The sequence below is a fragment of the Lucilia cuprina genome, chromosome 4 (assembly GCF_022045245.1).
Source record: "Lucilia cuprina isolate Lc7/37 chromosome 4, ASM2204524v1, whole genome shotgun sequence".
NCBI classification, from domain to species: Eukaryota; Metazoa; Arthropoda; class Insecta; order Diptera; family Calliphoridae; genus Lucilia; species Lucilia cuprina.
The window spans coordinates 20,704,458-20,719,453 of NC_060952.1; the positions used below are offsets into that span (position 1 = coordinate 20,704,458).

At 29.3% G+C, this 14,996-nt stretch overlaps 1 protein-coding gene across 1 annotated transcript in view; it reads left to right on the forward strand.

The window, feature by feature from the left end:
* LOC111684763 (protein timeless homolog) overlaps nt 1-14,996 on the forward strand; it is a 274,262-nt gene that overhangs the window by 31,947 nt on the left and 227,319 nt on the right. Inside the window, exons 6-8 of the mRNA XM_046950333.1 lie at nt 77-200; nt 3,627-3,790; nt 5,822-5,876. Coding sequence (XP_046806289.1) covers nt 77-200; nt 3,627-3,790; nt 5,822-5,876 — 343 coding nt within the window. The remainder of the gene's footprint in view (nt 1-76; nt 201-3,626; nt 3,791-5,821; nt 5,877-14,996) is intronic.

The following is a 14,996-nucleotide window of genomic DNA, read 5'->3' on the forward strand; positions in this document are numbered from 1 at the left end:
TCTCATTTTCATTTAGTAACTATTTCTTTTATATTGTATTTTTTTAATTTCTTTTTATTTTCATTCATTTCTATAGCGAATCATTGAGCGTTCAGTGCTTTCATTGGGTTCTAACACGTATGCAACATGATATGGACATGATTGTTAGCGACAAGAAACAAGCTCGTCTTTGGGCCAAACGTTTACATGTTGCTTTATTGGTAAGTGTTAGGAGAAAAAAAACAAACTTAAACAATTTTAAAGGAAAATTCAGAATAAATTTTACTAGCTACGAGTAGTAACATATCAGCACGATTATATACTATACACCACGTATGTTTGTAAACTTGCAGGTATTTGTAGTTTAAAGAGTATGTGTTAATGTTTTATATTGTGATTATTTGAAAATTATTTCAACGTCTGGCATTTTTCGACGACCTGTTAAGGAGGTTGACAATATTATCATTTCTATTCAGATACTTTTTTCATAAAGGTTCTTTTAAGTTTTTGGCTAATAAGCAGACGGCAAACTTTTTCTTAAATCTCTGCTTGTTTGTGTTTATTTAAAGGGATGTTAAAATAAATATTGTTTTATTGTTTTCATTGAAAATTCTATCCTTGAACGTACACAGAGGGAAAATGAAATATACACGACTGGTACCAAATTGACATGAAATTTTTCAACAACAGCCGTTGTCAAAGTATATAATACGTACTAAAATACAATTGACAACGATTGTTTTCAATAGTGAACTTACCACGTTTGTTAATATTTATACAACAGATGTGTATAAAATTTAGATTTTGACAACAAATTGTGTTGATGTACATATGTTGATACTTTGATAACGAATGTTCTTGAAAAATCTGTTGTCAAGTTAGTACCAGACGTGTTCATTTTTTTCCCTCTGTGTAGGTAAGTAATTGATTTTAATTTTTGATTATGTTGGTTTTTTCATTACTTTTAGCGAATTTCTTCCCAAACAAGGGATGACTTGTTAGTTCTAACTACTAGGCTACCGAAGACACACCAACCTACTGTAAACCTGTCCCTGATCCTGTTCCCTAAAATTCTTCAAATTTACATTTTGTTTTCCTTCTTTCTCTCTTTTTCCTTAAAAACGTATGTTATAAGTTCACATTTTTTTTGTATGTTTTCTTTACCCTCCCCCTCCTATGTCGAGAATGTGTTAAAAAATAAGTAAAAATTTTTGCAACAAAAGTCAAAGTCACGTGTTGCATGTTATGCAATACAAAAGCTGATCCCCTACCCTCTTGTGGAGGCAGCCAAAACAGACACTGAGTACAAAAAACTATAAAAGAAGGAAAAATGCTGTTTTTACACTTCATTGCATTTACGTGTAGTAACGAACGTTTCAGCAGACAAAAAAAAAAAAAGCGAAACGTTGCAACGACAGCAAAAACAAGAACAAAAAATTATATAATATAAAGTCTTGTAAAAATTAATCATGTTAAAACATGTACTCAGAAAAAAAATCAAGTTACGTAAAATCAAGGAGAATTATAAATTTGACTTAATTCTTTAATAACAAAAAACAATTTTACATGAAAGTTCAAAGAATAAGTGCAGCAGCTTATCACATGAATTGACAGATTATAATTTATTTGAGAATAATTAATGAACATAGACGAGACAGTGTTTAAAAGTTATGCGTTTGGTAAATTGCTTAGGAAATTTGCTAGATTTTTTTTTCACTCTTTAGTATGATATGAAAATGTCTCAAGAAAAAATCAACTAATTATATATATGTTTGGATTACCTTAGCTTTAAAACTTACGCGAGCTACTATAATTTCTAAATCATTCATATAAAGTTGTTATTTCGGACAAAATGTCCGAATTTTTAATTATATTTTTAAAAATAGCTACATATTTGATGGCTTATCGAACAAATCCATTAAACCGACTTGAATATTGAAATAAAAACTACATTTTAAATTTTATATTTCTATAAAGAATTAAAAAGTATACAAAGTTTAATAACCTAGCAAAAACTTTGACTTGTTATTGTAATTACTTAACGACATACTTTTCAATGACTACTACATATACTTCTAATTACTTTTAAGCATTTGTGGTAATTACTTGCCTCCAATGAAACCACCTTGTTAAAATAAAGATCTAAAATCAACTATTGTGAATGAATTGTTCATAAGTTCACGATAGCAATTTTCTTTTCGAGGGAAATAAAAATTTCAAAAGAAAAAATGTTTCACTTCTATTGGCGATAGGGGTGTGTTTAGTAATCATGGCAAAAAAAATACCATTTGACGAACGACAAGGTACCAAAGTTACCCCTAATAGATTCTAGTTTATACATGATTTCTGTTTCTTGGTTCAATAAAAATGAAAATACAAAAGGTACCATTTTATGAACGAAAAAGTACCAAAAATTTTCCTCTTATACATTCCCAGCAAATACTCTGATTTGGATTGTACGTCCATAACCACTTTTCAACGAATAGTGGTAATAGACTTATTACTTTGAAGTACTCTAATAATGAATTTCAATCAGATTGATTGTCAGTTAGGAATTGTGTTTTACAAAAGGAAAACCAAATTAAATTTGCTTCTGAAAACCATTTTTAGACTCACAATAAAATAGATAAGCACCAATGTCTTTGGTTCATAATCTTACTGCTTTTTTATTATTAAAAACAAAACAACTTACTTAACAACTTCTTTGTAAGCAACATTGTAAGTACTTTTTTAACTCCCGAGCGAGCAAGCGTAGTAGAACTCGCCACCAATGTCATCACTGTCTTAGAGGTTTAATCGGCATTTTTGCTCATTACTTTTCAATGAAGGTTTTTCCTGGGTTATTACTCAATCAGGACTGTGAAAAAAATCATAATGATAGTTTAAAAAAAATAAATATTTTTTTCTTTAATTCAACACCCCTCTCTCATACGACACCTTCTGTCTGCCTTACTTTGAAGAACTTTATTAATGACTTACTCACATACAATCAAAATAAGTTATTATTTTGAAATGCGTGAGTACAGTATAGAGTAGAAACACATTTTTTTAAAATAGAGTTGTGAATACAACACCGGACTAGCAAATACTAAACCCAGGTTCGTACTATGTGTCGTTTTTTTTTTAATTTCTATTTGTAAGTACTTAATAATATACTTACTTGTAAGCATATGAAAATAATGTGTTCAAATGACAATGTATAAATAGATTTTTACTTTTCAATTTTAGTTTTCGCTTGGAATGTAGGATGAGTTTGTATAGGTTTTTTATTGCTTAGATTGATTTGGTTCAATAAGATTCTTCTATGAAGCTACAAAAGGCGGTTAGGGAAGTATAAAACATAAGTGAATATCCCTTTTGACATTCTTTAACATTATTAAGTTTTATTAATAAACCATATTGCTTTTTTATTCTCAATCACATGCTTTTCCTTAGATTTTCATCATCCAATAAAATATTTTTTTGCACATATTCTTACTCTACTACTACGACTACTATCTAACGTCTCTAATATTTTTATAGAATTTTTTTTTTCTTTTACTTTCTCTCATTTTATTTGATTATTTTTCCATTCTATACGATATTCTATTCTATTTTCTAAACTCGTTTGGTTTTTATTTTTCTACTATTTTATTTTTTAATTAAAGACATTCCGTGAATTGCTTCATAGTATGTTGGCATTACAAAAACTTCAAGATGACAATGCTCGAGCATTGTTCGATATGTTATTGAACAATGTCTGTTATGTCCTGGAATACCGAGAGACAATATTGCATCTGTTAATGAACTACAATGAGGCGCACAGTACCAAGTAAGTATAACGATGTATGTAAATATTTCTAGTTGCTATAATAGTATCTATGAATGTCTCTATGTATGTATGTATGTATGTATGTATGTATGTATGTATGTATGTATGTATGTATGTATGTATGTATGTATGTATGTATGTATGTATGTATGTTTGTATTTGCTTAAGAAGTATGAGAAAACACTATGAGTATGTGAAAATGAACATGCACATTTTTAGGAAAATAAAAACAGTAAAATCTATAAGAAAAAATACCATCACATATTTGTCATCAAGTCTGTGTATGTGAAACGAGAGAAAAAACACAAAACAAACTAAAAAAAAAGAAATTTAGAATTTCCTTAATGGTTTGAGGTTTTTAGATTTTATTTTTTTGTTCTCTATTTATTAAAGGAACACATTGTTTCTCCATTAGAGTTTGAGTTAGTACGTGTATGAGTTAAATGATGACATTGCTACTAACTATAATTTTTGCTACTGCCACTAACACTACTACCAATAACTGTACGACGACAGTTGATTCCTGACTTCACTTCTGCTGACTTCAAAGTGATGTTGTGATGTTTAAAAGGAATACTGGTAAAGTAGTGTTTTTGACTTTTAGTGTCCACTTGTTTTTCTAATAGGATTATATCGTTCTTTAAGGAGTTATTTTGTGGTGTGTGTGTTAGGTGGGAGGTGTTAGTGCAAGGAGATTCGTGTATGGCGTTTAAGGAGGTGGTAAATTGAAAGAATATTTGTTATACGTGCTCGATTGTTAAAATCTAGTTCCTGTTGTTGTACTTGATTTAACTGTATTATATTTTGTTAAAGATTTTCGTATATGATGAATGACATTAGGGTGGCAAGAAACAACTAGTTGCAAAAATTTTTACTCCGAGGAAATATGTAAAGTTTTGGCCACATGTTAAAAAAAAACTCCAAAAGTTAAGATCGTAAAACGGCAAACAGTTTTGGAATCATTATATATATTCTTGAAGTATTTTCTCAGACTCGAAGCAAACTTGAATTGTTTTAAAAAATATTCTTACGAAAAAAATGACTTGTGAGTGATAAATTACGTGACTAGCTAGTCACCTTGACCTAGCCAACGAAGACACAGACAAAAAGCTTAAGTTTTGTGTCTACTGTCTTCACCCTCCTTTACAAAGAGTACATTCGTTCACAAAAGCCGTTAGTGCAAAACGCTGTATATTTCGGATACATTGACTCATTGGCGAACTGCTAGATAAATAGACCCTATGGTTTAAATAAAAATGCAAATGTCATGGATTTGTGATCGGTGCTATAAGAACAAAACAAGTGGGAATGTGTGTGTATGTTCATGGTCGATCATATGATACCTTACATGAGTAGTTGTTTAATTTCGAAATATTTTAATATTTTGTTGAAAAAAAGTGATTTCATGGAAGAGAGGTTATATGGGGACAAGGAGAAATATGAGCCAATTTTTAAAAAATTTCATAAAGGGATTTGTGGACAGACGGACATAGACAAATCGATTCATATGGTTCTGAGAAGATTTGTATACTTTAAGCTCGGTGTAACTAATAATTTTACGCGTTACTCACATCAGCAAAAAAACCTCAAAATACACTCCCCACTTTTAAATAGTTAATCCAAGACCTGGAGCTCGTGGTTCAACCAGGGTCCCTGTAATTGAAAACAGAAACCTTAATTTGTTAATAAATCTAAAGGCATGTTTTGGGAATAAAAAATTTAGTTAGAAATTTGATCATAATTGACTCAATTGGATAAAAATGGCTTTTGTGGGGTATTATGCAGTCGTGTGTTCCTGACCTATATTACCGAATGAGTTACGTGATGAAGACATGTGTTGTTTATAATAATTCTTTACATTAAAATTATTTGTTATTTGAGCAATAACTAATTTCCATTATTTGTAATTGTGCTTTCCCAGTTACTTGTAATGTGTAATTGACCAATAACCAAATAAAGTTTTTCCCATTACAATTACTTATAAATGTAATTGAACTTTACTGATTACAACTACATGTAATTGTATTTTAGATATTACTCATTACAAGCAAACCTAAATATAGGAAAAAATACAATGCAAGTAAATGTAATTGGTATCACTACAGATACAATTACAAGTACTTTTGATTAGCAAAACTTTAAATACATTTACAAGTAATTGTAATTTACAAAACCTTAAGTACAAGTAATTGTAATTGCCAAAGTTTAAGGAACAAGTAATTGTAATTGGTCTAGTCTTAATTACAATTATTTCAAATAATTGCAAATGTATTCATTATCCCCCGAGCCTGTCAATCGCTAACCTTCCTTATTTTTCAAATACCATCCTACTAAATATTAATTGTCTTTCTCAGCTAAACCCTTCAAACTTTAATAAATAGTTTATTGTCCTACGCTAAGGTTACTAACACTACTAATACAGCTCCTGCCAACATATAAATTGTTACATGAGGATTTTTCATAAAATTTTTCAAGTTCTTTTCTCATTCCAGACATATTCTGTCATCTCTTCTGTCTCTTATATTTTCTAATGAAAAGGGATCAATTGAATTTTATTTTTAAGTTATTTTTATCATATTAAAATATAACAACGTGCCTTGGCATAAAATTACTTTATTTAACTTCATATTTTTGTCATTTATTATTTTTATTTTATTTTCTATGATACACATGCATCTAAACGTACATATTTTCGATAACAAATCCTTTTCATGTTATTACACCTAGTTTTTTTTCTCCCTTCAACGATAGTATCTGCTTTGGTATCATCATCATCATCATGTTGTCTTTCCAAAGTGTTAGTAAAAAAAGTCTGTAAAGTTTTTGATATTATATTCTTGTTGTTTTTAAGCTCTTCAAACTTGTCTCAAACAAATATTTACCAAGTCATTATTTAGTCATCGTTACTCGTGTATTTTGTTCAGTCTTTTAAAAAATATTGATTGTCTTTTATTTAACACAATGAATAATAAATACATGAATTATCACAGTGATATATCATTGTTAAAGATTTGTCTAAATCAATTAGTGTTTTTCCTTCTGCTAAACAAATGTTAGATTATCAACGTCGACAATAAATAGATGATTTTAGTAGGCAGAGTTTTTTTATTTTTAATATTTTATTTCCTATTTCTGCTTAATTAATACTCTCATAATAATCTAAGATATATTTTTTAAATCGTTTTAAATTAAATTCTAAAATATTTTTTTTAATGCGCAAATATTAAAAAATATATTTATATAAATTAGTAATGTGATCACTTCTGTTTATCATTGCCATTCAGAAAATTATTTTTATTAAATAGTGACTAATTTGTTGCTATTTATTAAATTTATTTCGTTTGAATATTGAATTAAACACTCTAAGTTCACATTAAAACACATTCGTATAAATAATTTTCTAAATAAAATATTGGAATATTTTCTAATAATTATTAGTTGGTTATTTGTTGTTGGCAATTGTATATAAATAGAGTGCAAAATGCATTTATTTTATACAGATACACATATTCCAATGATGTTCGGAAAATAGTCAACTTGAAATATTGATTTTGTGTTGGTCTGTGATGAATGAAATGCAGCCCCTACTACGAAGCAATTTTTTTAAAGACCATGCGATTTGAATAGAATGATTTTTATAGCGTAAACCTCTATAGTGGAGAGTGTATTTTACGTTTGTCCTACACCCTTTTTAGAATATACCAGTCGGCTATTCGATTTAGTTATGTACGTCTGTCCGTCTGTGTGTGTTTCGATGTAAAGCTACAGATCGCAATCTTCATTATAACTTGATGAAATTTTTGTCTTATTATCTAACGAAGAACGCTATTGAAAATAGTTGATGCTGGTCCATTATATTGGCTAGCCACTTACGACCGTAACCCCCGAATAGGGCTCATAATTACGTTAACAGTGGCCCTATTTCACGGTGGTACTTTTACAACCACTAGGTGAGTAAAAAGTAAACAACTCACTACTGCCTCTTTGTGCATCTTACACGCAGGTTGCAATTTTTGTACATAGATGGTCCGGTCCTTGTCAAGCACTTTGCCCAAGAACTCAAGCTATCTAATCTCTTGTCATAGTAGTCTCGTTGGGCAAAGACAGGTGTCATGAGCAAGCTCAATCAACCCCGACGACATTATGTCGGGGTTGATTGAGCTTGCGATGGCTCTGTTGTTTCGCAAACAGCACCTAGAGGGACGTAATTGGTAGCCCGAAACACGTATCATATTAATTGACAATACTTTACTTTAGTGGTCACAAAGACCCCCCTGTGATAAGTTAAGAATGCACTCAACCATGTAGGAAAATCGCCAAAAAAAATTTAAGAAAGGGCAGTGACGACCTTGCACCACGTTTATACGTACCTTCTTGCTAGCCCATAGTCTAACATATCGTTACACCAACTCCATCCGTCAAATCCATCAGTTACTCATATCTCTCTGTAGAATCAGAGTAGACATCAGAAAACTTCACCTCTTATACCCAATCTTAGCATCATTAGCTCATATCCCACATTTTATTGATCCACAGTCATGCTCTGTAATTCGTACCGTTTTAGCATCTAGGAACGATAACAGAAATGTGTCCTGAAAATTATATTTCACCATGTATCAGTCCTTTAACCAAGCTTCCTCTTTCTGCGATTTGGGTTTAAACCACAGCCTCTACGTGGATTCCGATGGAACCTAAACCAACTGACCAGCCAGGACATAGTCCTGCGGGCAACTGGCCACCCGTAGTACCAGATTATGTTCTGCTCTGGTTAGACTTCTTTTCAATTCATCCAAGGTTAAACCAAAGATTGTATTGTAAACACCAGTTTATAGTCCCGGCAGACTAGCAGTATTGGTAACACCTTTTTACCCCGGATTTTCAATACACAATGATGTTCTAGTATGTTAACAAAAGTCGACAAAACGTAGCTTTATAGAAGTTTAAATGAAAATGCCATTTTTTTAATGAAGGTAATATAAATGATCGGGCTTGGAGCTTAAAATTCACTTATAGAAATCATTGAAAAAATAGAAGGTTTATTGTTCAATATAGCATTAAAATATTTTACATATTTTCTAATTTCATCAATTTACTATTAATATACTACAATAATCTTAATCATGTTATTTAAAATGCCTAATGTAGAATACCTTTAGGCTTAGAGTAACTATAAAATTTGAAATAGAAAATATTCAAATAGAAAATATTATAAATCAGATATGTAATCGCATTGAGTTAATGTTTATGTGTGCGTATGGTGTGTTGTATCTGTGTGTTTATATGTTTGTAAATATGGCATAATTTGCCTGCATTCTCGATTACGTTTTCTCTTCATTACTTTTATGGGTTGTATAGAATTTAGTCGCTTGTACTTGTTGTATAATATTATCATAGAATATGCACAGCTCATTAACACGAATTGTAATGATATTATAATCAAACTATACTTGCAGTTCAGATTGTCTAGTGCTTTTAACTATCACTACTTACTGATGGGTTAAATAATCAGGTATTAAATGACTAGTTATTTAAACATGTATTTAAGACATGCAGAAAATAAAAAAAGAGACATTTGACTCTGTAATAGATTACTTATTGTGGGTTTAGGAAGTACTTTGGTCTTCTACCTACTTAAATTATTTAAAAATACTAAAATCACTATAGATTTCCAATTATAAGTATTTAGGGGATACATGGATTCTTTAAAAACTACAGATAGGTTTAACTCTTTGTAAACGTATGCATGTGAGCAAAGTATTGCTGGCAAATGAAGTTGAATTTGAGTACATGTATGCGTTCAAATGTACAAGTAATAGTAATTTGAATTTAAAAGTACCCTCAGGAAATTTTTTTAATGTCATAAGCCAGGGGAGACATATATATTAGAAATGTGAAGGCAGTTTTTAAAATAAACCAAATACATATTATATTGTTAGAAGAAAAAGAAATATCAATCATCTCTTTCTCTCACACACAAAATCAAAAGTTTCTCAGTGTGAACCGTGTCTTACGAAAAATATGGGAAATTGAGAAAAGAAGCAAAACATTTTTTTTTAATTTTCACTTGAGACTGTAGAGACATCAGTTTGGAAGCAAATAAACTCATGTTAAATAATAGTCCCATAAGACCTTTCAAATCGAGAAAGTATATATTATATGGGTTAATGACCGGTAAATTTGTTTTAATATACATATTTGAGATGTTCCTTCAATTAAAACTACGTGATAAATGGCAATAAAAAAGACATATGTAGCACATGCACTTTTTCATGGACCTGCAAAATTCAGAGGTCCTGGTGTTATTTTTGAAAAAAAGGCTCATAACTTGCAAACCGTTCGGATTTTTTTTAAATACTTACTGGGGAGAAATTTAAACTCTTGTCATATAGAACACAAATGGCTGTTGAAAAATTTTTCTGAATTTTTTCCTTTGTTCGGAAAGTTACATTGTACTGCATTTATTAACTACTCCTGTACGTATACGTGTTAAAGATTTATTGATATTACAAATATTAAGTATACGCCTAAAGCCGACTTTACACACAGATGGGATCGTCTAAACGCAATATGTAATGAAACCATCACACATTGAGAGAGAATACGTATGAAAACTTTGACAGTCGTATGGTTTTCTTCATTTTTTGAAATTACAAAAAAACTGTTTGCATTAGATCAGGGATGTATTTTTATGTAAACACATACAAAAAATGAAACAGCTGTTTCCATCTTACTTTTTTATTGTTTTATACCAATCGTGTAAACACAAAAAATATAAATCATACGACTTTTATTCGCTCTTTTTATTATACGGATGGAATTTAATTTTACTTTTTCATTAGATTTTACGTACGTAAAGTATGATCACGTGCCCTTAATGAAGATGTAAAAATCTATTTCTTTTAAACCTTAAATTTTAATTAACGACTCCTGTACGTATACGTGTTAATGATTTATTGTTATTACAAATATTAAGTATACGTAATTAAGATGTAAAAATCGTGTCATTTTACGATTTTGATTTTGAAAATATTTTTTTTGGATTTTATACATATATTCTCAAATTTTGTTTTTTTTGCCTCAGAGGGTAAAACAAAATTCAAGACAAATTTCAAGATTTTTTTTTAAATTTTTAGTGTGAATATATATTTAAATTTATTCATGTTATTGTACTTATAAAAATTATAAAATTTTTATCTCCCCCTAACAATAAATTTCCTACTGATACTTTTACCAAACTGTTTGAGGATTGCAATTTAGTTTATTGAAAAAAATTTTTTTGCACCTAAATTACAAAATTGTGTTTAAATGAAATTTACTGCATACTTAGTTTATTATAATATAATATGAAATGAAATTTTAGAATAAATAAAAAAAGGACTAGAGAAAAATATAAATGTACAAAACGATTTGTGTTTGATAAAAATATGAAGAGACTCTTAGTTACACTTGAAAAGTTCATTATATATAGAATATTAAAAATATATTACAGTAAATACTACTTGTTGTAGATATGTAATTTGTATATATAAATTCTTTTTTAAAAAAAGATTGTGTGAATTCAAAGAATTTATCGGTAAATTGGCAAAAAGAACACTTGAAGAGTTTATGAACCCAAGAAAAATAAATTACAAAACAGCCTTATAGAATTGTAATTTAAATATGAGATTTGATTATAAAAATATACTTACTACTGCAAAACATACATATGTACATATATTTTAATATAAAATTTTAAATCTTTACAATTATTTCATTATTTCTGACTTTTAGCAAAAAAAAAAAAACTATATTTATTTAATTTTTGCCATCAATATATAACCATCTGAAATTGATTTATCATATCACTGACAATTTTATTAGTTGATTTAACAACTTAAACAACAATTTGCATACATTTCAATAACACCCTTAAATTTTGTCCCAATTCCAAGTTTGAACAATACAAGTAGACTTTAATAAATACCCTATCAATCTTCCGTTTGTTTAAATCTTTAACAACCTTGATTTTGTCTTCTTTAAACATTTTAGTTCCTTTTAATATTTATATAACTTGTTAAATAGAAAGCATTTAATCTTTAGATATTTGCTCTTAATTTAATAGAGTGTATCTATCAAAATAAACGATTGACTATTAAATATTTTTTCTCTTTCTATGTATCTATGAGTTTCTAAAAAAAATTCATCATTTGACCTCAATAACAAAATTAACAGACCATGTTCATTACAAACATTAAACAAAAATCTTTTTTTTTCGATTTCACTCGTATTTTACCAAAATTTCTATACTCTATTCATGTATAAATACATATAAAAACTGTAACAATCCTTTAGCGAAAGGAAAAAACCGTTCTCCATCATTCTTTGCTATAGCGCTGATACTGAAACGTCATATACACTCATACACTAGCATAATGAAATACCAGTGATTTTTAAACATCTGACAATTTTACAATTTTAACTAAATTCAACCTCACACTACCCATGAGAAGGCCATTTTTAGGAGGTATGTTTAGGAAATTTTCGTATAGTTTTAAAGTAAATAAATGAAAATAAGTTTCAAAGGAATAGTGAGTCCAGTTTTTCATAAAACAAATACGAAATACTTCTAATACGGATCCGTTTAGTATGAAGAACCGAATTTTAGCCTTTTTGGATCAAAGTTTAGGAGAATTTTCATTTTGTTTTAATCTCATAATGTACATAGAAGAAAAAAGAAGTATACATGCCTGATTTCAAATATACACCAAAGTGTTTAAAATTTTTCAATAACATCCGTTATCAAAGTACATACGAACACTCGTATACACATCCGTTGTCTAAATCTTAACAAACGTGACAAGCTAGCTCACTATTGACAACGAAATGTATGTCAAAAGTGAGTATAAAATTGAGATTTCGACAAAATCGGTCTAGTCAGAGACGGAAAACATTTCCAATACTCAAAATTAGATACGAATCGGATGATTTACGACTGAAACTAAAAACTTAATGGAGAAAAATTGCTTTGTTAGTTTTTCATATCATGATCCTGCGTCCATTTTAAAGGAAATTTTTAAGAAGTATATTTTTCAAAAAAATATTTTCAAATACTTCTACTGATCAAGCAATTCCAAATTTGATGTCAAGCTAACAAAAGGAGTTGTAAAATATTTTGTATTATTTTTAGTTTATTCTTTCAGAATCAAAAGTTGTAAAAAAACATCTTTTAATAATTTTTTGAAAATATAATATTGAAAATTTTAATAGAGTTTTAAGGATAAGAATTTTAAAAGACATTTTTGACTGATTTTCATCCTAACGGTATAAAATAAATAATATAAAATATTTCCCAACTCTTCCTGTTGGCTTAACATCAAAAAGTATTTTAAAATATTTTTTGAAAAATGTACTTTTTAAAACTGTGAAGTCCTTTTGAAAGGACACAGGATCACAAAATGAAAAACGCAAATTTTTTCCCTTATATTTACAGCGTCAGACGTATACCATTCGGTTCTTGTCTAACAAATTCTTTCTCTTTTTGCCGGACGGAGGTTCCCTCCAAAAAATATGGTTGTTCAGTCTGCAATATATATTTTCACATGTGGGTCCTTTTGGTCCCTGTGTGTCTTAGATATAAGATTACACCATCCGTAGCTCTTTCCGTTTGGACTCTATTGTGCTATCAACAGGCAGACAGACGCACGGACATGGTTAAATTGTCTTAAAATTTAATAAGAACCTAGAATATATATATTTGGTCATTGGCCCAAAAATCAATATATGTAGGATCCCAAAATCAATGGTGGGTATAAAAATTAATCCAAAATTTTTCACACAATCCACCAAAAGACCTTTTGATAAACTGAGAGCATAAAAAGTTGTTGTTAAAATGATTGATTACGTTTTAGCAGTTTTGGTTTATTTTTCCCGCCTCGTCTTTTCAGCTATTAACTAAATGGAAGAGTGGGTCAATGAGTTTGTTCTTTGAGCGGGAGAGAGAAAAACAGAGTGAGTACAAAAAAAATCAATTCATGACAATTTAAAATTTGTTGACCCTTTGAGAACTCAGCATACTGAAGTGATTGAAAATTTGGAAAAAGTTCATGGGTAGAAGTTAGAAATTGGATGGAGTGAAAATGATGATGATGAGAAGTTTTTTCGTTTTTTGGTGCAAAAACGTATGGTATATTTAGCATTTCATTTTTTTGAGAGGGGTTTTTATAAAAGTTTAAAAAGCTTATACATACAAAAAAATACTTGAAATTAAAATAAAAACACCACAAAACGAATTTCATTTTGTTGTTTTTTTTTGCAAAATCACTGAATTGATGAATACTTCTTTTTCCACCATGAATGAAACTAATTGCCTTTCAATTGCAAAAAATGGCGGTCAAATTGAGTTTGCATGTGGATGAGTTTTGTGCTATTGTAAGGATATGAATGTATGTGTGTGTAAAATGAAGGCTACAATTTTAATGTGTGTGAACATTTTTGGTCATATATATACATACGTATCTAACCCTATAGTACTGGAATACAGACACCTTTGATTAGACTGCGTTTCAGGTTATTTGTAATTAAATAAAGCTGGAGGTCTTGCCGCCAAAGCATTGCGTACTTTATACACCTTCGCGTATAATGACAAAAGCGTAAAATGCCTTTTGTAGACCTCCAGCTTGAAGGCTGATATCTAGCAAAATTACTTGGTGCAATTGACTTCTTCTTTTTCTCTGCATTACAAGAAGTATAACTTGTCTAATTAAATGTTACACAGAGAAAACAGATTCGTTGTGATAACCGAATTTGTTTCCAATCGAATTCAGTCGGTTCTAACAACTATCCCAAAATTCGATTGTAATTATTGTATAATTCGGTTAGTATTACTGAATATATCTTGTACACAAAAATTTTTAATTATTATTCGGTAATCTGGATTGAAATTATTGGTATTAGCAACTGAAATATTATTTATAGAGAAACAATTTGTGGATTATGTGTATTTGAAAATATATTTATTTTGTGTAAAGTATTTACATTAAAATATAAATATGTATAAACTTACAAAACGTATAAATATAAAATAACTTCTCCCCTTTTGCTTTGAGATTTTCATGGTAAAAAACAGGGATTTCGCTCTTGATTCTGCTCAACATTTTCAAAGGAACACTATCTTTCCACGCCTTTCCGCTGCTGTAAAATTATTAAAAATTATAGAAAGATAACACAA